The 22409-nt window shown below is 41.4% G+C and overlaps 3 protein-coding genes across 8 annotated transcripts in view; 2 read left to right on the top strand and 1 right to left on the bottom strand.

Annotated features, from left to right (window-relative positions):
• Positions 1-4429: 4429 nt before the first annotated feature.
• Positions 4430-8141, top strand: dhrs9 (dehydrogenase/reductase 9). Its single transcript, XM_021579074.3, has 4 exons — positions 4430-4800; positions 6847-7105; positions 7293-7456; positions 7691-8141. The coding sequence occupies exons 1-4, from the start codon at positions 4443-4445 to the stop codon at positions 7912-7914; spliced, it is 1005 nt and encodes a 334-aa protein (XP_021434749.3). The 5' UTR covers positions 4430-4442; the 3' UTR covers positions 7915-8141.
• A 341-nt stretch (positions 8142-8482) lies between these two features.
• rdh1 (retinol dehydrogenase 1) lies at positions 8483-12375 on the top strand. Its single transcript, XM_021579073.3, has 6 exons — positions 8483-8798; positions 9982-10029; positions 10142-10463; positions 11214-11472; positions 11660-11823; positions 11933-12375. The coding sequence occupies exons 1-6, from the start codon at positions 8796-8798 to the stop codon at positions 12187-12189; spliced, it is 1053 nt and encodes a 350-aa protein (XP_021434748.1). The 5' UTR covers positions 8483-8795; the 3' UTR covers positions 12190-12375.
• A 4165-nt stretch (positions 12376-16540) lies between these two features.
• lrp2a (low density lipoprotein receptor-related protein 2a) overlaps positions 16541-22409 on the bottom strand; it is a 70824-nt gene continuing 64955 nt past the window's right edge. For 4 of the 6 annotated variants that reach the window (XM_036958840.2, XM_036958843.2, XM_036958842.2 and 1 more), the window contains 12 exons: positions 22230-22358; positions 21674-21894; positions 21271-21450; positions 21062-21181; positions 20815-20905; positions 20612-20679; positions 19712-19829; positions 19452-19578; positions 18219-18332; positions 17998-18114; positions 17840-17911; positions 16541-17708 (listed from right to left, as the gene is read on the bottom strand). In XM_036958840.2, the coding sequence (XP_036814735.2) occupies positions 17538-17708; positions 17840-17911; positions 17998-18114; positions 18219-18332; positions 19452-19578; positions 19712-19829; positions 20612-20679; positions 20815-20905; positions 21062-21181; positions 21271-21450; positions 21674-21894; positions 22230-22358 (1528 nt within the window). In that variant the 3' untranslated portion in view covers positions 16541-17537. The remainder of the gene's footprint in view (positions 17709-17839; positions 17912-17997; positions 18115-18218; positions 18333-19451; positions 19579-19711; positions 19830-20611; positions 20680-20814; positions 20906-21061; positions 21182-21270; positions 21451-21673; positions 21895-22229; positions 22359-22409) is intronic. The other 2 variants (XM_036958841.2, XM_090215619.1) reach the window with 1 other exon arrangement.

Genomic DNA, 22409 nt, shown 5'->3' with positions numbered 1-22409 from the left:
TCTTACTGAGGGAAGGAGGTTGTTGGCCAAGATCTCGCGATACATCCATCCTCCCCTCAATACGGTGCAGTCGTCCCTTTGCAGAAAAGCATCCCCAAAAATGATGTTTCCACCTCCATGCTTCACAGTTGGGATGGTGTTCTTGGGGTTGTACTCATCCTTCTTCTTCCTCCAAACATGGCGAGTGGAGTTTTGACCAAAAAGCTGTATTTTTGTCTCATCAGACTCCCATTCCTCCTCTGGATCATCCAGATGGTCATTGGCAAACTTCAGACGGGCTGGCTTGAGCTGGGGGACCTTGCTTGCGCTGCAGGATTTTAATCCATGACGGCGTAGTGTGTTACTAATGGTTTTCTTTGAGACTGTGGTCCCAGCTCTCTTCAGTTCATTGACCAGGTCCTGCCGTGGAGTTCTGGGCTGATTCCTCACCTTCGTCATGATCATTGATGCCCCACGAGGTGAGATCTTGCATGGAGCCCCAGGCCGAGGGTGATGCACCGTCATCTTCTTTTGTTTATTTATTTTTTAATTTGACCCCTTTTTCTCCCCAATTTCGTGGTATCCAATTGTTGTAGTAGCTACTATCTTGTCTCATCGCTACAACTCCCGTACGGGCTCAGGAGAAACGAAGGTTGAAAGTCATGCGTCCTCCGATACACAACCCAACCCAACCAAGCCGCACTGCTTCTTAACACAGCGCACATCCAACCCGGAAGCCAGCCGCACCAATGCGCCGGAGGAAACACCGTGCACCTGGCCACCTTGGTTAGCGTACACTGCGCCCAGCCCGCCACAGGTGTCGCTGGTGCGCGATGAGACAACCCTACCGACCAAGCTAGGCCAATTGTGCGTCGCCCCACGTCCGGTCGCGGTCGGTTACGACAGATCCTGGGCGCGAACCCAGGGACTCTGATGGCACAGCTGGCGCTGCGGTACAGCGCCCTTAACCACTGCGCCACCCGGGAGGCCCACTTCTTCCATTTTCTAATAATTGCGCCAACAGTTGTTGCCTTCACACCAAGCTGCTTGCCTATTGTCCTGTAGCCCATCCCAGCCTTGAGCAGGTATACAATTTTATCCCTGATGTCCTTACACAGCTCTCTGGTCTTGGCCATTGTGGAGAGGTTGGAGTCTGTTTGATTGAGTGTGTGGACAGGTGTCTTTTATACAGATTTGTAAGTAGGAAAACCTGCAAAATTGGCAGTGTATCAAATACTTGTTCTCCCCACTGTACATAGATACAATCAGAGATACATAACTCCCCAACCTTGGACCAAATTAGGCTAATGTTAGATGAATTTAGTTCTTATGTGTTCATTAACCAATTCAATTAAAACACTCTGTCCGTTTCTAAGAATTTGTAAGGTTCTTGTTTGCATAAAATGAACAGAGACCAGCCACCAAAATTAGCCAATAGCGTTTATTCTCGAGAGCGCTGGTCATAATACCATGTACATACAATGGCAATATAGTTCACAAGCCTTCTCACATTGTCTGCCACCTGTTAAACAATCTACTACAAGCCCAAGGTCTCTCCACTCCCTGGGTGGGGACAGAATGTCCTGTAAGGAACACAGTATTCCAGCCGGTCCAACGATAGCTCCATTAGTTTCTAACAAGGAACAGAAAGTCCTTGTTCTAACTCTTGACTAAAACTACTAGTTATAGTTCTACGTTAAATGTATACATCATTTAGTCATTATTCATAAAAATCCCATAACAGCTAATGAGTGTTCACTTCTTAGTAAAAGGGCTCGTGAGCACCAACATGTGAAGTTCATATGAGCATGTCAAATTGGGTGCCAAATGAAAGCCAAGAGTTTATATTTTTGCGAAATTAAGCCATATATGCATTTTTCAACCAGTTTCCATCCTAATAATTAGTAATAAGCAAAGGCTTTGATTTCTGGTCAAACAGATGGAAAAGCTTTTTTTAGAAAACATCTAGCAGAAAAGGTCTTAAAGGTATTAGAAATAAATCAAAACACAATAATGTTGAAGTAAATACCCCTGCCAACTAATATCAACTCTTATATTTAGTTCTGGAGGAATGTTTCTGCTTCCTTTTAGTTTAAGAAACATTGCCTTGTGAGTTGAGATTCTGTGTTTTTTTCACATGTTCAGTGAAAAATTGTTAAAAGTAGTCCTTGTGCATAGAGTTATATGGTTTGTTAAACTTTAAAATCAATGGTTTTTGTTTGGCATTCATTTTAAGTGTCAGCGCAATTCCGTTTCCGTGGAATTGCCCATGTGTCAATAGTTGAATGCCATAGGATATGCCATAGGGGTTGGCGATAAGACCAGGACTAGGCTAAGGGGTGATTTTTAGATTCTAATATTAAAAATGAGAAGATTGCTTTGAATCTAAACATTGTCAATAAAGGTGGTAACTTGGAGCATATTCAGTTAATGGGCCTTTTTGTTATTTTCAAGTATACTTTATTAGCCCAACAACTACGTTTTTAAGGATGTGCCTATGACCACAAACCTTTCAACAGGCAAGAGTACACTCATCATTTCTTTGTTATAAATGATCCTAATATCTGACCAAACTCAGGTCTTTACAAAAGTCTGAATGGTTTGAGGTCAATAGCCGCGATGGCAGCTGTCAGGATAGACAGGAATTTGTATTGCTTTAGAGACGGTTATTAATTACCATCTGTAACTGATGATGAGTCATATCAAGTGGGATCTTGAGAGGGTTTGTTTGAGATGGCCTGTAATAAAACAGGACTGGTCGTTGTGAGTCATTCCACTGGGTGTCTCACAATGTAGCTAGAGTGACGACCCTGAATGAATAAGGGTAGTGTTGCAAGATAGATCTATGATAATCATAAGCTATCATTATAGACAGATACCATCATGAAAACATCCTATACCAGCATACCCACCACACCTGAATGGTAGGCCAGTAGACTTGGTGCAGTAGGTGAACATTTCAACACTGTCATGTTTACACTTCATTAGTGTTTACATATATATTTCACTCATCCACATAAATAGGTTGCAAATCGAACATTTGAAATTAACGACTGGTTTTCAGCTGTGGTTGAAGAGTAGTTACAGCTTTTATAACGTCCAGCAGATGGAGTACGTCGACCGTCCATAAAAAATGTGTTAAATAAAGTTTCTTCACACACCGGAAGGTGAAGAACACAGAGAAAAATACAACTATTTTAGGACAAGGAATACAGTCACTGATGTTACACTATTACCAGCCACTCAACAAGCGTACTTGGGGGAGCACAATTCTGTCGCCTGGGGTAAGTTTCCAGTGTTTCTTTGCCATGTCTGAGAAAGGATATTAATCAAGCAGTTCAGTTTTTGATGAACATTAAATGTTAGGACAAACGTTAGTCGAGCTGATAAAGTTGCAGTTCGCTGAACAAGTGATTCGTGTTTATCATTTTTCTAAGAATGGGCTAACTGCCTAGACGTGGTTATTGAAAAATGTGCTGAAATATAACGAGGTGATTTAAAAAAAAAAAAAAAGGTCATTATTTTTTAAAATTATTTTTGGTCTTGGCGTCTGAATCTCATTAATGTTCATATTTTATGCGTAGGTGTTGGAGGTAATTGCTGTCATGTGAGGCGCAAAGTTTTTATATATATATATTTTTTTAATGTTGTTCTTGTATGCAACAGGGGCTAGTAATGTAGATGTGGTATGAAGATTTCAGCCATTTGTCCGAATAATTATTGCTCAATATAAACTATCAGATAACCCATAGTGGTCAAAGATCATTCATGGTTAAAATGGTAAACAGGAGATCTTATCATTCGGTTAGATGTTATGTAGACAGTTTATGGTTTTGTTGATCCAGGGAATAGGGCAGGCTAATCAGTTTGGAGGTATAATACTTTGTGATAATGCATATTTTGTAGCCAAGTTGATTTACCCAATCAAGTTTCCTCTAATTCCATGCCTCACTTCATGTTCAACTGGCCATGTCATCAGACTGGCTACTATATATTTCACTTGGAAATATTCTGTAATTACTGTAGGCAAGTTGTCCTGGGCACATTCTTGTTTTTTCCAAGCACTACACAGCTGATTCAAATTATCAAACTATCATCAAGCTTCAATGATTTGAGTCAGGTGTGTAGTGCAAAGTCAAAAACAAAATTGTTACTCATTTGCATCCCAGGGAACAGGATTAAGAAACACTGCTCTAGCTGTAGGATAGTCACTAAGCAGAACTTTCAGTTGCACACCGGAGAAATGTAAATAGACCTTTGCTTCTAAAATCAAATTTAAAATCAATGGAAATATATGGTTTGCAAAATAGTATCCTACAAGATTCTGCCGTTTTTGCCATTGGAATGATTGCATTGATTTTTCTACTGGTTTGTGCTCCTTGGTAAAATAAAAGATACTATGATATGCCCCCAATGAACCTTCAATTACATATGTTTGCAAAGAGAAAATGTTTATTTTTAATATGATAAAATATTATGTTTATCTGAATGAACCTCTTTCCTCTCAAATGTTCCTGTACATTATTGGACTGGTGGCTTTTTGGTTTGTGTTCCGCTGGTACAGGGAACTCGCAAGAGTACCCAATAAAGGAGAGAAATATGTCTACATCACTGGCTGTGACTCTGGGTTCGGGAACCTTCTGGCCAGACACCTGGACAAGCTGGGCTTCTGTGTGATCGCAGCCTGCTACACTGAGAAGGGGGAGGATGAGCTGAAGAAGGTCTCTTCTGAACGATTGAATACAGTCCACCTGGATGTCATCAGCACTGACAGTGTCAACAAAGCAACAGCATTCATCAAAACCTTGGTTGGGGAGAAGGGTGTGTGTCTTTTGAAGTCCAATTTAGCCAAATGTTGCAACTTTTGTAATACTTGGATATTTTGGTATTCAAAATATCCAAGTATCTAGACTGACTGTCGGTCTACTCAATAATTATAATTACTATGCGTCAGATTAAACTGTTGCTATGGAATTTCTAACCACAAACATCCTAAAGGTCCATTGCCGCTGTTATCTCTATCAAATACTTTCTGGGTAAGAATTAAGTACCTTACTCAAATAGTCAAAAAGAAACAACTTGCTTCTTAGCAAAGAGCAATTTCTCAAGCAAGATTTTTGCCAGGACTGTCTGGGAGTGGTCTGAGTGGGGAGAACTGAAAACTAGCTGTTATTGGTAGACTGGTTTGGATGTCACCGGACAGGCCAAAAACGCAATCCCACTAAAACAGTATGACATTTCTTGCAATCTTTTCAAACAGCTCTTACACTAAAAGGGCATTATCATAATGTTTACAATTTCACAGTATTATTCCAACCTCAGTGTGGAAAAATATACAGTTGAAGTCGGATGTTTGCATGCACCTTAGCCAAATACATTTAAACTCAGTTTTTCACAATTCCTGACATTTAATCCTAGTAAAAAATCCCTGTTTTAGGTCAATTAGGATCACCACTTTATTTTCCGGATGTGAATTGTCAGAATAATTGTAGAGCATTATATATTTCAGCTTTGATTTTTTTCATCACATTCCCAGTGGGTTAGAAGTTTACATACACTCAATTAGTATTTGGTAGCATTGTCTTGAAATTGTTTCTCGGGTCAAATATTTCGGGTAGCCTTCCACAAGCTTCCCACAATAAGTTGGGTGAATTTTGGCCCATTCCTCCTGACAGAGCTGGTGTAACTGAGTCAGGTTTATAGGCCTCCTTGCTCACACATACTTTTTGTTCTGCCCACAAATCTTCTATAGGATTGAGGTCAGGGTTTTGTGATGGCCACTCCAATCCCTTGACTTTGTTGTCCTTAAGCCATTTTGCCACAACGTTGGAAGTATGCTTGGGGTCATTGTGCATTTAGAAGACCCATTTGCGACCAAGCTTTAACTTCCTGGCTGATGTCTTGAGATGTTGCTTCAATATGTCCACATAATTTGAATTCCTCATGATGCCATCTATTTTGTGAAGTGCACCTGTCCCTCCTGCAGCAAAGCACCCCCACAACATGATGCAGCCACCCCTGTGCTTCACGGTTGGGATGGTGTTCTTCGGCTTGCAAGCCTCCCCCTTTTTCCTCCAAACATAATGATGGTCATTATGGCCAAACAGTTCTATTTTTGTTTCATCAGACCAGAGGGCATTTCTCCAAAAAGTACGATCTTTGTCCCCATGTGCAGTTGCAAACCGTAGTCTGGCATTTTTATGGTGGTTTGGGAGCAGTGGCTTCTTCCTTGCTGAGCGGCCTTTCAGGTTATGTCGATATAGGACTTGTTTTACTGTGGATATAGATACTTTTGTACCTGTTTCCTCCAGCATCTTCACAAGGTCCTTTGCTGTTGTTCTGGGATTGATTTGCACTTTTCACACCTAAGTACGTTCATCAATAGGAGACAACGCGTCTCCTTCCTGAGCGGTATGACGGCTGCGTGGTCCCATGGTGTTTATACTTGCATACTATTGTTTGTACAGATGAACATGGTACCTTCAGGCGTTTGGGAATTGCTCCCAAAGATGAACCAGACTTGTGGAGGTCTACAAAAAATAAAGGTCCTGGCTGATTTCTTTTGATTTTCCAAGACATTTGTGGAGTGGTTGAAAAAATAGTTTTAATGACTCCAACCTAAGTGTATGTAAACTTCTGACTTCAACTGTACATATAAAACACAGTAAAAATCAGGTGTTTGACTGCACTGGGCCTTTTAAGTTAACATTTCTCACTGTAAGATACCTCAACTGGCATGTAAGCACTTGTTGACATTTGGATGAAAACATTCCATGCCTACATCCTTCATTGTGACTACAGCCTGTGTCCTGCTGTGTGTGTGATTTTGTTTGTACAATATGGTCTGGCTTAATATTTTTTTTTCAGGTCTGTGGGCTGTGGTGAACAATGCTGGAGTCTCTGTACCATCAGGTCCCTGTGACTGGATGACCGTTGACGACTACAAGTCCATGTTGGATGTTAACCTTATTGGAGTCATTGGTGTGACTCTGAGTGTCCTGCCCCTCATCAAGAAGGCCAGGGGCAGGGTGGTGAATGTGGCCAGCGTGTTTGGGAGGATAAGCGCCTTTGGGGGTCCCTACTGTGTGTCAAAATATGGAGTGGAGGCTTTCAATGACAGTCTACGGTGCGAGGCCTGGCCTTTTGTCTAAGAATATACTGTATTGGGTTTATTTGAATGAGTTTGAGAATTGTAGCAAACTAAATAGTGATGCTCAGAGCATTATTCTCTATGGCTCTGAGTTTATATGGATACTGTATTGCAGACATGTTTTAATGTTTGTTGTGGCACATTTTCTGTTTTTGAATTCCAGGATGAACATGTCAGCGTTTGGAGTTAAAGTCCTGTGTCTTGAACCAGGATTTTTCAAAACAAGTGTGACTGATCTAAATCTCCTGAGAAAGAATGTAAAGACATTGTGGGATAATCTGTCTGAAGAAATCAAAGATCAATATGGACATGATTACCCAGAGAGAGGTACTGTAAAAAATATATTGTTTAATTTTTTTTTTTGAAACAAACAAATATACACATGAACCTGTGCATGCTGCTGTAGTGTGATTGATGCAAATAGGTTCACCAAAACCTGTGTGACAGAATGACAAGCACTCCAAGAACGGGCTGACAGGGATTGCCCAGGGCAAATGAACTGGGCAAGTTAAGTCTGCCTTTGACGTCAGCTTGTTAATGGAGGTAATACCCTTCTTCCAGCAAATGTGACATTGGAGAAGAATGTTGCGACGTTGCTGGATGGGGACCTGATGAAGGTTGTGAGCTGCATGGAGCACGCCATCTCTGCTCTCCACCCTCGGACACGCTACTCACCTGGCTGGGATGCCAAGTTCTTATGGTTGCCAATGTCCTACCTGCCAACTTGGATCGCTGACAAAATGCTCTTAAAAGATATGGCCAAACCAACAGGATCTATTCTTTAATGTTAATGGTTGTCTGACCAAAAGTAAGAACAAGTCTTTATTTACACCCAGACAGCAAGAAAAATGCCATTTTTTTTTTCCAATGAGAAAAAAGTATTGTCATTGATTCAACCAATTGAATGAAAAATGAACAAACTTAAACAGAGTTGGGATTTGCGTTTTGTCTAATCACATTTTGTATATGTATGGTGTTTCACTGGTCTGATAATAAAATTGAATGGAAAGAGTTTGCGGTTTAGAGGATGTTTTCATTGTGTCCACTTGATACATACAGTAAATGATATTCTGTCTCTAGACCATAAATCCAAACTCTAGTCTAGATCTACTCGGGCTGGGTTTCTGTATAAGGGCTTTGTGACATCTGCTGATGTAAATATGTATAAATACATTTGATTAGCTTATAGCTACCCAATCTCATTGAAGGATACAACCAATAGTTGTTTCCCAGGTTACTAAGGGGAGATGGCTGCTGCTGATTATAGTATTATGTGCATCTACTTTACCTGCTCTGGCTCCCTTCTTCTCATTCATTGGTCTTGAACAACGTCCCACTTACACTGCTCTGCTCAATGATACTGTGTGACTTTGCAGAATGGAGTGCACCTTCAAAAGAAAAACATGAGTGACCTAGCCCTAGAGGCAATCAGATGAAAGAGGATGCATTTACCAGGACTATTATGGTCATGTAAACCATTGAAGGTCAATGGGACATATTACACAATCAAGCAGCACAGACCTTCGACACGGCTCCCATTCTGTAGCCCCTCGTAAAGTCGTCTTATAGCAGCCACTGGGAAGCACGTAGGTTGGACTGCGGAACAAACTCCATTCTGCTTTTTTTTTATATACTGGATGAGGAAACACCAAACTTGCAAGTAGCCATGGTAGGTCCAATGTATAATTTACATTACAGAATATGTTGTATAGGATGCAAAATGTCCCTAAATTCCTGGATTTTTCAGAAATCCTAGAATTTGTGGAAACTAACGAGAATTTTGTAACCCTAATCCCATGCAAGTGTAAGCAGTAATAATGTTCCACCCTTTTAATGGTAAATTGTGAACAAATTGAATTCAACACAACATACTTATTGCATTTGTGAATATAGGTTTATATATAATTGTGTGGGTATATATTATACATTTTTACATAAACATAACACTGCCAGAAATAAATTACCTTTAACCTTGTTGACAACAGTGTGTGGACTTGTACCTTATTTACTTTACAACAGTGTTTATGTGCACATTTAGGAGAGACCAGGAGGCCATCTGGTGGTTAGATAAGCGCTACTACAGTTGTTTGCCATTATACTGCTATGATAGAATAGTGTCATGATGAGAAAACCAAATAGACTTAGCCTACTGTATGATTTATAGCAAATTCTTCCTATCAAAAAACAAAAGCTTCCTAATCAAATGTTTACTCTCATTGGATATACCTGTGACTTGTTACCATTAATTTCAACTGCGGAATCAGAAATAATTATTGAAAAAAGAGGGTTGTAGAATTGAGAAGAATTGTAGAATTTTCTATTCAGCCACGTTCTCTCAAACCAGAAATACGCTTTTAGGTATTATCTTTCAACCTGCCAGACATGTATACTATGTCAAAGGAAAAGCTGTGAGCTGCTTGCAGCCAAGTTTGCTTATGACCAGGTGACTGCTGTGATTATGGCAAACTAATAATATAATCCTTCAGGAGTGTACCAGTTCTGTAAGCAAGATGGACAAGGAGTATGGCGATGGAGGACACAGACAAACAACTGCATCTGAAAAGAAACTGAATAATTATACTGTAGGCCTACTCTAAACACGAAGCTATTGTCTTAATTTGAAAACTCATATGATTTAATATGGTTCTTTAGAGCCTATTCCTCTTTATCAATATAGTTATGCTGTTTGTATTATACTGGCAAACATGTCAACTTTTCAAATGAATGAGTAATTGGAATACGAATGGATGAAGACTCAGCTTTCTCTGGTGTAAGTGTTTTGAAGGAAAGACAAGATGATAATATGTTATTGAAAAGGTACCATTATATAACTGAAATGTGACTCCCTACAGGTCTTTCCTGTGGTGTCTGAAGAGAATATTCTATTAGATTTTTTTCAGGTGAGATTGATACAGTTCCTTATCTTTAATAACTTTATAACATGACTTTCTTTATTACATTGCTTGATTGATTATGCAAGAAATAATGTCATTTTATGCGTGTCTGTTTTAGGCACACTTGGCTCTATCCTGCATACTCATTTCAGTTACAGCCATAGCCATCGCCTGGTTTATTAGAGATTCTTTCAAAGTTGAAGATTTTGACCAGAAACATGTCTTTATCACGGGCTGTGATAGCGGATTTGGAAATTTGGTGGCAAGGCAGCTTGACCAAAAGGGGTTTCATATAATAGCCGCATGTCTCACGGAGAAAGGTGAATCGGAATTGAAGGCTGCGGCCTCTCCCAGACTGAAGACAGTTCTGTTCAATGTTACCGACAGTCCGAGCATCGAGAGTGCGGTGGAGTTTGTGCGCGCGGAGGTTGGAGAGCGAGGTAAGTGAGGAAGGCAGCATGGGGGTAGATAGGGTGCCAGTCAGAGTCGAGCACCGGGCGAGATAAAAAATGAGATAGGGGTGCTTGACTAACTGAAACTGACCCATACATCTGCATATTTTCAAACCACTATCACCTTGCGAGCTGCTGAGGAAACATCTAGAAAGCCTACCGTAACATTATCTAGACACAGTGTTGAGAACATTGACAAACTTTTGTTAGTCACCAGACAAGTTTACTCTGAATCACATAAATGGTCTATGTGATTTGAATTAGATGCCAAATTGGAATATTCTTGCTTTAAACACTAAACACTAAAACATATTGATTTATGGCTATCCCAAGCTTTGAAATATTACTACTGGACTTACTGGAGCCCAACCCATTTAGAATGGAATATTTGGTGCAAGATCCACAATCATGTCATGCATCCTTTACCTCTTTCCACAAGCAGATTATTGAATGGAATATTTAAGACACCTTTGCTTCACATATCCAGCCCTGGTTAAAGATTAATTAATTGCCTTTTGACATTCCCAGAATTCATCTAGCTATTGATAGGACACATATTGCAGTAGGGGGCATCACTCTAGGATTACATGTAGTAGAAAAGACTGCAACTGTTCTGTAGAGTAACTGTAGTATCTCTTTCTACCCACATTTCTCATCATATAAGAGTACTCTAATACTTGATAATGCTGTATCACATGTCGTTATTGTAGGAAATCTCCTTCCCTCTCTGTATCACAGGTCTCTGGGGGCTGATCAACAACGCTGGGAGGTCCACACCTATAGGCCCCACTGAATGGATGCAGTTGGAGGACTTCAAGAAAGTTCTAGATGTGAATTTAATCGGTCTGATTGACGTGACCCTGAAGTTCCTCCCACTCTTAAAGAAGGCTCAAGGAAGGGTGGTCAATGTTGCTAGTATCCTGGGGAGGCTTGCCCTCAACGGAGGAGGCTACTGCCTATCTAAGTATGGTGTGGAGGCCTTCTCTGACAGCCTTAGGTACTGTGGCATTGTTTTACAGTATAATGAACTCAGTAAACTAGGGATTGATTTCCAAGCATTCTATTACGGAACTGTAACTGTGCGACGCTGTGCAGGGTAGATTCGCACCACAGAGTTATTCATAGATTTAAGCATCTTAGTGTATTAGCTAGATAACGACTAAGCTGCTTGCTCTTATGTTCAGACGGGATATGCAGCATTTTGGTGTAAAAGTGAGTATCATTGAGCCTGGTTTCTTCAAGACGGGTGTGACCAGGCTGGACCTCATTGAAGCAGACCTGCAGAGACTGTGGAACCGTCTCCCCGAGGAGGTCAAGCACTCATATGGACCCAAATTCTTTGACGAATGTGAGTAAATACTGTGTACTGTATGTTTTTTTTAAATGGTTGAGTCGTGTCATTACAATGCTGAAACGTTCATGTCTGATTCTCATCCATTTCCTGTGGTCTATTACAGATGTAAAAGCTCAGGATTTCTCCATGGGTCTCCTGTGCAGTTCAGACATCTCCAAGGTGACCAGTTGCATGCAGCATGCTCTTACAGCCCGCCACCCACGGACCCGCTACTCACCTGGTTGGGATGCTAAGCTCATCTGGATCCCCCTGTCCTACCTCCCTGCGTTCATAGCAGACTTCACAGTCGCTGTTCTACTTCCTGTCCCCAAAGACGACAGAAAGAGCCATGCAAACCAAGTGGGTGTGGCAAACACATGAGCCACTGGACTCTTTCCTTTATCAATCACATCTATGATGCGTTTTAGATTGATTTCTATTCATGATTTGCATTTCAAGGATGTTGATGTTGCACTGAATACAAATATAAGTGCAACATGTAAGGTGTTGGTCCCATGTTTCATGGGTTGAAATAAATCCCCAACATTTTCCATACGCACAAAAAAAGCTTATTTCTCTCTATTTGTTGTGCGCACATTTGTTTACATCCCTGTTAGTGAGCATTTCTCCATTGCTAAGATAATCCATCCACCTGACAGGTGTGGCATATCAATAAGCTTATTAAACAGCATGATCATTACACAGGGCCACCTTGTGCTGGGGACAATAAAAGTCTGAGGAGTATTTCTTCCAATAATAAAGCCATTTTGTTGGGAAAAATACATTCTAATTGTCTGGTCCTGGCTCCCCAGTGTGTGAGTCTGGCTGCTAAATGGGTGGGCCTATACCCTCCAAGGCCCACCCATGGCTGCACCCCTGCCCAGTCATATGAAATCCCAAAATTTGAATTTATTTTACACTATAGATATACACAAGTATGTGGACACCCCTTCAAATTTGTGGATTTGGCTATTTCAGCCATACCCGTTGCTGACGGGTGTATACAATCGAGCACACAGCCATGCAATCTCAATAGACAAAAATTAGCAGTAGAATGGCCTTTCTGAAGAGTTCAGTGACATTCAACGTGGCACTATCATAGGATGCCACCTTTCCAACAAGTCAATTCATCAAATTTCTGCCCTGCTAGAGCTGCCCCGGTCAACTGTAAGTGCTGTTATTGTGAAGTAGGAGCAATATCGTCTCAGCTGCAAAGTTGTAGGCCACACAAGCTCACAGAACAAAACATTGCCTCTGGAAGCAACGTCAGCACTGTTCATCGGGAGCTTCTTGAAATGTGTTTCCTTGGCCGAGCAGCCGCACACAAGCCTAAGATCACCATGCGCAATGACAAGCATCGGCTGGAGTGGTGTAAAGCTTGCCGCCATTGGACTCTGGAGCAGTGGAAACAAGTTCTCTGGGATGATGCATCACGCTTCACTATCTGGCAGTCGGATAGACGAATCTGGGTTTGGCGGATGCCAGGAGAATGCTACCTGCCCCAATGCATAGTGCCAACTGTAAAGTTTGGTAGAGGAGGAATAATGTTTTGTGGCTGTTTTCCATAGTTCGGGCTAGGCCCCTTAGTTCCAGTGAAGGGAATTTTTCTTTTTTTGTACATTAAAATAACATCAAATTGATCAGACATACAGTGTAGACATTGTTAATGCTGTAAATGACTATACGAGGTGGAAGCGCCTGATTTTTTATGGGTTATCTACATAGGCGTACAGAGGCCCATTATTAGCAACCATTACTCCTGTGTTCCAATGGCACTTTGTGTTAGCTTATACAAGTTTATAATTTTAAAAGGGTAATTGATCATTAGAAAACCCTTTTGCAATTATGTTATCACAGCTGAAAACTGTTGTTCTGATTAAATAAGTTAGAAAACTGGCCTTCTTTAGACTAGTTGAGTATCTGGAGCATCAGCATTTTTGGGTTTGATTACAGGCTTAAAATGGTCAAGCGTGAGGTCCTCATCGAGACAGGCCAGCTCGGTCTGGACGTCCGCCTGTAGCCCGCTGTGGAAAACCGTCAACAAGGCATGGTCGCTCCAGCCAGTGGACGCAGACACTGTCCAGAAATCCAGAGCGTACTCAGACGTTGTCCTGGACCCCTGATGTAGACAGGTCCTCTGTAGGATGGTCGCAAACAGCACAGGAGAGTTGGGTGAAGCGCTCATAGGACTGCATTTCTGGACCGTCCCTCTCCCAGACGGCGTGCGCCCACTCCAGAACCCTGCCTGTCAGCACCGAGCTCACCAAGGCCACCTTGTCCCTCTCGGAGGCCATCCCGGCATGACGGGCAAGGTGGAGGTCACACTGCAGGAGAAACCCCCTACAATGAGCTGGGATGCCGTCAAACCACTCCGGGAGGGGCAGGTGGACATTGCTGATTGGACCAGGTGATGTAGATGGTTGTGGGGTGGCTGGAACGACCGTGGGGAGCTGGGAAAGTGGTGGTGTAGCATGCACCTGGCGTATGGTCCGGAGCACCTCGTCCATGGCAGTCCAGGCATGAGTCGTGGTATAGGAGCTTCGCTCCTATAACGGAGATGTTGGGATGTCCTAATGCTTCCTGTTTTCTTGGGACAGTCATTCTGTCAGAAGTGTAGAGAGGAGTAGGCAGGAGGCAATCACAGGTTTAGAACTACTGAGTTTATTAAAGCACTATATATTTAAAAGCGAAACGAAACCCAAAGTGCAAAATAATAAAGTACTCAGGAAATAGTAGGAGAGATTCCTCTCAGGACAACAAGCAACATTTACAATGACCTACAAAGACAAATGACAGAGGGAGTATACCTACAGTGATAGAGTGAGGATTGGAACCAGGTGTGTGTAATGATTACGAGACAAGTGGGGACCGACTCCATATTAATGCCCATGATTTTGGAATGAGCTGTTCAACGAGCAGGTGTCCACATACCTTTGGTCATGTAGTGTATGAACTATAAATCAGTAATATCTTTGAAATTGTTGCATGTTGCATTGTTCAGTAAAATAGATACTCAATGATGTACACTATCTGTCAAACGTTTTAGCACCTACTCATTCATCTTTTTTCTTTATTTTGTACTATTTTCTACATTGTAGAATAATAGTTAAGACATCAAAACTATGAAATAACACAGTAACCAAAAAAGTGTTGAAAAAAAATCAAAATATATTTTAGATTCTTCAAATAGCGAGCCTTTACATTGATGACAGCTTTGCACAATCTTGGCATTCTCTCAACCAGCTTCATGAGGTCGTCACCTGGAATGCCTTTCAATTAGCGGGTGTGCCTTGTTAAATGTTAATTTGTGGAATTTCTTTCCTTCTTAATGCGTTTGAGCCAATCAGTTGTGTTGTGACAAGGTAGGGGGGTATACAGAAGATAGCTCTATTTGGTAAAATACCAAGTCCATATTATGGCAAGAACAGCTCAAATAAGCAAAGAGAAACGACAGTCCATCATTACTTTAAGACATGAAGGTCAGTCAATACAGAACGTTTCAAGAACTTTGAAAGTTTCAAGAACCACCAAGCGCTATGATGAAACTTGCTCTCATGAGGATGGCCACAGGAAGGGAAGACCCAGAGTTACCTCTGCTGCAGAGGATCAGTTCATTAGAGTTACCAGCCTCAGAAAATGAGGCTGGTAACTCTAAGTTCAAGTAACAGACACATCTCAACATCAACTGTTCAGAGGAGACTGTGTGAACCAGGCTGTCATGGTTGAATTGCTGCAAAAAAACACCACTAAAGGACAGCAATAAGAAGAAGAGACTTGCTTGGGCCAAGAAACACGAGCAATGGAAATTGGAGATTTTTGGATCCAACCGCTGTGTCTTTGTGAGAACGCGGTGTTGGTGAAAGGATGATCTCTGCATGTGTATTCCCCACTGTATAGCATGGAGGAGGTGTTATGGTGTGGGGTTGCTTTTCTGGTGACACTGTCTGTGATTCATTTTGAATTCAAGGCACACATAACCAGCAAGGCTACCACAGCATTCTGCAGCGATACGCCATCCCATCTGGTTTGGGCTTAGTGGGACTATCATTTATTTTTCAACAGGACAATGACCCAACATACCTGCAGGCTGTGTAAGGGTTATTTTATCAAGAAGGAGTGTGATGGAGTGCTGCATCAGATGACCTGGTGTCCACAATCCCCCGACCTCAACCCAATTGAGATGGCTCGGGATGAGTCGAACCGCAGAGTGAAGGAAAAGTAGCCAGTAGACAAGTGCTCAGCATATGTGGGATCTCCTTCAAGACTGTTGGAAAAGCATTCCAGGTGAAGCTGGTTGAGAGAATGCCAAGAGTGTGCAAAGCTGTCATCAAGCTATTTGAAGAATCTCAAATATAAAATATATTTTGATTTGTTTAACACTTTTGGTTACTACATGATTCCATATGTGTTATTTCATAGTGTTTGATGTCTTCACTATTAATCTACAATGTAGAAAATAGTAAAAAATAAAGAGAAACCCTTGAATGAGTGAGTGTTTTAAAACTTTTGTCCGGTAGTGTATGTAGTGAATAATTCATGAATATTGAAATTAAATGTTCCTGAGGTGCCAAGAAAATATATACTACTGTGTTAATCACAATGTTGTTTAAGGTAAGAAAAACAGACTATTGAGATTGTAAAAAAAAAAAAAAAAAAAACATTTATTCATTTCACGTCTCAGCAGCATAAATTTCGTCTCCCACTTTGCTAGCTAGAAAACCATTTGAGCATATTTAGAATGATCATTGATACAGTCTTTATTTGTCATTTTCATCACAATATAAAACAATCAAAGAGCACAGGATGTATAATCCATGTTTAGAAAATGACAGTCAGATTCCTAATTTCTTCAAATTCCGTATCTTCAGATGCTCTTGGACTTTACCAGCTCCAGAGTCACTAGAGATGTCCAAAATGTTACATCTTCACACATTAAAATCATTGGCATATTCAAGTATTGTTCCAAATTAATTTTAAAAAGAGGCCATCATTATTCATTAAAAAGTCTTACCTAAATATGATAGTTTTGATTTATATATGCCAATAAAAGTCAGGGAATTGTTTTTACAAGTTTGAACGTAAGTACCATGTAAATATGCTTAGCATACTATTCTTCGAGATATTCAGAATTTTGATAGTTTTCTTTTTACAGCATCTAGAGATTTAGAATAGCTAAGGTAATTGGATCAGTTTGTGTTTGTTTTGCTCCCTGAAATGAGGTATATAAACATGCAAGATAAAATGCATACATCTTCAGTTTGGTTCAGTGGTAAAAATAGTTAGTTATCCTTTCAAAACATTGTCCTAATGCGATATATCTACTGTACATTCACAATGCACTTCACCTGTCATGTGTTACTTTGTTTATGAAGCACTATCGATACGTTCATCTACTTCCAACAGCCAGAGAATATTATCGACAAAAATCGTACTCTTCAAATTTACAAATGTACAACATATTTATAACATTTCTATCAGCAGCTTCAGTGCAAAGATATACATATATTACATCACAATAAAAAAAAAATCAGGAAACAAGAATTGGCATCAGAAATATCCGAAGGCATAGTCACGACAGACCTCTTTTCTGTATGCTAAAGAAACGTTTGTCTAATTTCTTTTCTCAAAACAATCTTCGTTTTTTTTTTTTTTTTTACACAGGCTGCATATAAAAATAGATTCTGTGCAAAGGAGAGTGTGTCTTTGATTCCCATCTGTGGGAAACGGGATTACACATCGCTGTCCTCTTTAACAAGGTTCGCTGTGTCTCGGAAAGTGTCCTCAGTTGGTGAGTAGGTGCTGGGACGATCCCTCTTGAAGGGTTTGGCGGGTGGGGCAAAGGGAGAGGGGTCAGTGGAGGAACTGTCCTCATTGCTTCCTACTGCTTTTTCATTCTGCATCTGAAAAACAACAAAGGGATGACTAGCAGAAAACAGGCCAACACAACCCCAAGGCCTCTTAACCTACAAGTTTGCAATTTTCTTCTGTAGAACAGAAATAGGAGCTGCTTGGGTGGCAGTATTGGCCTTACCTCTGAGTAGGTAGGGTTTTCAAAAGTTGTGCTTGGCTTAAATTTTCTTTTGAAGAAGCTCCACCTGGACTCCTGTCAATGTACGACACAATTGCAGTAAATTACAATATAATCCCTTACATTTAACTAATGATACAAGTACAGGGCGGGAGAGTCACCTGAACAGGCTTGGCTCTGGCTGTGGAACTGTCCACGGTGCACACAATCTGATCTGTGTGGTACGCTGGGTTCGCAAGGTTCTTCTCTATCTGCTCACCGCTAACAGTAACAGTCACCTGTTAGGAGTAAAACAGCGCAGAGCAATTGGTACTGCTTTAACAATGATGTCAATCCCAACCTGCTCTAGGAATGTTCATGCAACAGTGTTGCCTTTGCGCACCTGTGTGGCGTGGATGACAGCAGGCTCACTAGACGATCCAGCCGCTGCAGTGCCATACAGAGGGTTCTCAAATGTGATTGGCTGCCTCCCCGCTTCCACTGCAAAGTTGTCATCCTGAAAGAGAGACAGTGTTATTCATCATGTCCCTCAAAGATGACACATTGCTATCTATCACCTACATGTATTTCAGGTTTGTAGTATGAACGCAATGCCCTGCAATTTGTGCTTTACCTTATTAACTACTGAACCCTGGCTGGGAATGTGTTGACTGTCTATTAGTGTTGTTAATAACACAGTAATAAAAAGCTGGAGCTGGAGCACCCCCAGAGAACATTATTTAGAGTGGAGGTGCTGACTGATGGAGAATAAACTGGAAGCTAGAAAAATAAAGAGAGTCGCTGTCACACCCTGACCATAGTTTGCTTTGTATGTTTCTATGTTTTGTTTGGTCAGGGTGTGATCTAAGTGGGCATTCTATATTGGATGTCTAGTTTGTCTGTTTCTGTGCTTGGGCCTGATATGGTTCTCAATCAGAGGCAGGTGTTAGTCATTGTCTCTGATTGGGAACCATATTTAGGTAGCCTGTTTTGTGTTAGGTTTTGTGGGTGATTGTCTATGTTGATTGCTTGTGTCAGCACAGTTCTCATTAGCGTCACGGTCATTATTTCGTTTATTGTTTTTGTATAGTGTGTTTCAGTGTTCAGTGTTTTCTTTATTAAATATCAAGATGAACACAAACCACGCCGCATTTTGGTCCTCCGATTCGTCTCGCCTCTCCTCTTCAGATGAAGAGGAAGAAGACCGTGACAGTCGCACGCTCTATGTATACAGTATATCTCCCTACTCTTCTACGTACGCACACACTGTACATAGATTGTTGGTTAAATAAAGGTGAAATAAAATAAAAATGTAAATAAACTCCCAGTAATTTCTTGGGTAAAACACCAACGTTTCGGCATCACTGTGCCTTCTTTAGGGTAGTATACACATACATACATACTGTGTGTATATATATATATACACACACACACACACACACGTGTATATATAGTGTTTGACTCTCAATTTATTTTCATAGCTTAAAATAATGGACAAGGGAAAGATTTACAGAGGTCCAAAAGGCCAAAGTCAATCGGGGTCTCCCAGGCCTAACACAGGATTAAAATGCTGAGAGTACAATCTGAAGGTACAGTGACACCACTAAATGCTAATCCAACACAATCCAGTGCTTACCAACTGCATGGCCCTGTCAATGAATGAAACCCCGATGGGTGGAGGTCCCAGATCCATGGTGACATTGTCACCCGAACGAAACGTCACCCCGTTCCCAGTGTCACCCGATTTCACCAGACTGCTTAGGCTGGAAAAGAGAGACGGTAGAAAAATAGTTTACAATTTCCAGGGTAACAATTCTCATTTGAAGCTCTGGTTTTAAAACAACACAACAGAGGCACGCACAGATGGGTGAGATCAGGTCAAAGCTGAGATCCTACCTGGGTAGTTTGGGCATGGATGGGATTAAGGAGCCAGTTCGTTTGTAGTTGAGGAAAACCCCAACAGCCAACGCTCCAGTGATGAGGATGATAATCACTGCTAAAAGTACGGCAACTGCTGAAGACAGAGATATCAGCAGCAATGTTTATTCCAGAACATTTCTACTCATCATTTGTAAGTGTCCAGATAAACATGTACATATCAGTAGTCCGAAACTAAAACAATTTCTCACTTATTGCTGGTAAATTACATGTAGAACATTTCATTTCATTCTGCATCTGAAAAACAACAAAGGGATGACTAGCAGAAAGCAGGCCAACACAACCCCAGGGCCTCTTAACCTACACGTAGCAATAAGAAGCAAACCTAAAAAAGTTAGAAGGAATAGAAACATATGTTCTGCATGTTTGCCATTTTCTACTGTAGAACAGTGGACTTATTACTTAGCTGACATTCTCCAAATTGAAGTTAAAAGGTTATAGAGTCACTTTACAGGAGAGACCAATCTCAAGGTCACAATCTAATTTGACCTTGATCTAACTAGGCAAGTGAGTTAAGAACAAATTCTTATTTTCAATGACGGCCTAGGAACAGTGGGTTAACTGACTTGTTCAGGGGTAGAACGACAGATTTTTACTTTGTCAGCTTGGGGATTCGATCTGGCAACCTTTCAGTTATTAGTCCAACGCTCTAACCACTAGGCTACCTGCCGCAATAGTTGTGAGGCAACGGTTTCCAGAAAAATTATGTAATTTGTCTCTGACCAATGTTGTATAAGTATTCTATTGTGAACCATTGATCAGTGGAAACTTTTTTTTATGAAGACTGGCATATTGGACTGACTTGTTTGGGGAGAAATCATATAGATATTCTACTTCTTATCTCATATTATAATATACCTGTTCCTGCAGGGGCACCCCTGGACTTTCCCATCTCACAGTAACTCCCTGCATAGCCATATGGACACCTGGAATATAAAATACAAAAAAAACAATGTTTCTTCCTGCTGGAACGAAACACTCCTATGGCTTGTGGCTGTGGTGTTACATGTTATAATAATATGACAACGAATCTACTTCCTGACACCAGCTGCTGAACTCACTTGCACTTGGGCAGGCCCCCTTCGTCAGTGTAGCAGGTCCCTCCGTTCATGCATCTGCATGCAAGGGGCATTAAGACTGGAGCCTCAATGGCTGCAGGAGTGAAAGCCACGCACAAAGTCACCACAACGTCACCACAATGTCACCACAACAATATCAAAGCAGCCATGCCTGCATGGAGTATGATTCCAACGATAAATGATGGTGCAGCCAACATGGCTGGGAGGTGATGTGATTTAATGACCATACCTGCGTCACATTCGTTGGGGTTGAAGCCGACCAGGGAGGAGCCTTGTGGGCAGGTGCAGGTGTAGCCTCCAGGCCGCAGCAGACACAGGTGACTGCACATGTTCTTACAGGGGTTGGGTACTGATAGGTGGAAGAGATCAGTGACTACCTTACACTCACCAGACAGGAGAAAACTACAGTGTGTATGTTTAGACTTGAAAAACTCTAACCTGAACGGTTGTGTCTGTGCTCCTGGTAGATGCGGACTTGAGTCAGCCAGGGGTTGATGGTCAGCACCTTCACTTTGTCCCCCTTCCCAAACTTATCCGTCTTCCAGACTTCACCCCGCTCCTTGGTTGTCCAGTACACATGGCCCTCAAATACATCCAGGCTGTAGGGATTACCAATATCTGAAGCAGAAAATGACCATACTCAATTAGCCATAGTTTCATAAGACCTAGTCTATTGAAGTCCCATTGAGGTCAGAATACCTCTTTTACAAGAGAGACTTTGTCCTGGACATGTGGTCTGATTTAATCAGTAACTTTTAAGGGAGTTAATAATGTAGATATTACAAAGACTGTAACATCACGATGTTAGCAACATCTAAGAAAGGTCTCAGTGGGTTCGGACCTCCAGACATGATGATCTTCCTCTCGGTGCCGTCCGGCTTCATGGACTCTATGATGTTCTCTTTGGAGTCACACCAGTAGATCCTGTCTCCATTCAGGTAGTCCAGAGCCAGTCCAGTGGGCCAGCCCAGGTCCTCATCCAACAGAACCTGCCTATGCTGTCCGTCCATCCAAGCAGACTCAATCCTGGGTCTCCTGCCCCAGTCTGTCCAGTACATGAGTCTAGGGAATGCACAGACACATAAAACAGTCTTTGTTAACTAATGTTTTTGACTACTTTGAAAGCTATATACTGTCGATCACTCGACATTGCTGTTATAGCTGAGAGGATCCAGTGTATTAGCTTATGGTGAACACTGACACACACACACACACACACACACACACACACACACACACACACACACACACACACACACACACACACACACACACACACACACACACACACACACACACACACACACACACACACACAGACACACACAGACACACACACACACACACTCATTCTTCTTTGGAACAAACAGAAAGCCTGTAGTTGATCACTTCTGTACCCGAGTGCTGGGTTGACAACAATAGCAGCTGGCTGGTCCAGGTCAGTATGGATCAACCACTTCCTGTAGCGACCATCTAACTTTGCCACTTCAATTCGATTGGTCCCTGCGTCTGTCCAGTAAATGTGGCTGAGAAACAGAAGGAAGATGTTAGATTGTATTCAACCCAAAAGGTATTTT

The sequence above is a fragment of the Oncorhynchus mykiss genome, chromosome 22, assembly GCF_057628025.1.
Source record: "Oncorhynchus mykiss isolate SJ-2025 chromosome 22, ASM5762802v1, whole genome shotgun sequence".
NCBI classification, from domain to species: Eukaryota; Metazoa; Chordata; class Actinopteri; order Salmoniformes; family Salmonidae; genus Oncorhynchus; species Oncorhynchus mykiss.
This window is presented reverse-complemented; position numbering and strand designations above follow the sequence as displayed.

Coding starts and splice junctions, on each gene's coding strand:
- dhrs9 (XM_021579074.3), top strand. CDS start 4,443: ATGATAAAATATTATGTTTATCTGAATGAACCTCTTTCCTCTCAAATG. Junction 4,801..6,846: donor AACCTTGGTTGGGGAGAAGG/GTGTGTGTCTTT, acceptor TTTTTTTTTCAG/GTCTGTGGGCTGTGGTGAAC. Junction 7,457..7,690: donor ACATGATTACCCAGAGAGAG/GTACTGTAAAAA, acceptor CCCTTCTTCCAG/CAAATGTGACATTGGAGAAG.
- rdh1 (XM_021579073.3), top strand. Junction 11,473..11,659: donor GCCTTCTCTGACAGCCTTAG/GTACTGTGGCAT, acceptor TCTTATGTTCAG/ACGGGATATGCAGCATTTTG. Junction 11,824..11,932: donor ACCCAAATTCTTTGACGAAT/GTGAGTAAATAC, acceptor GGTCTATTACAG/ATGTAAAAGCTCAGGATTTC.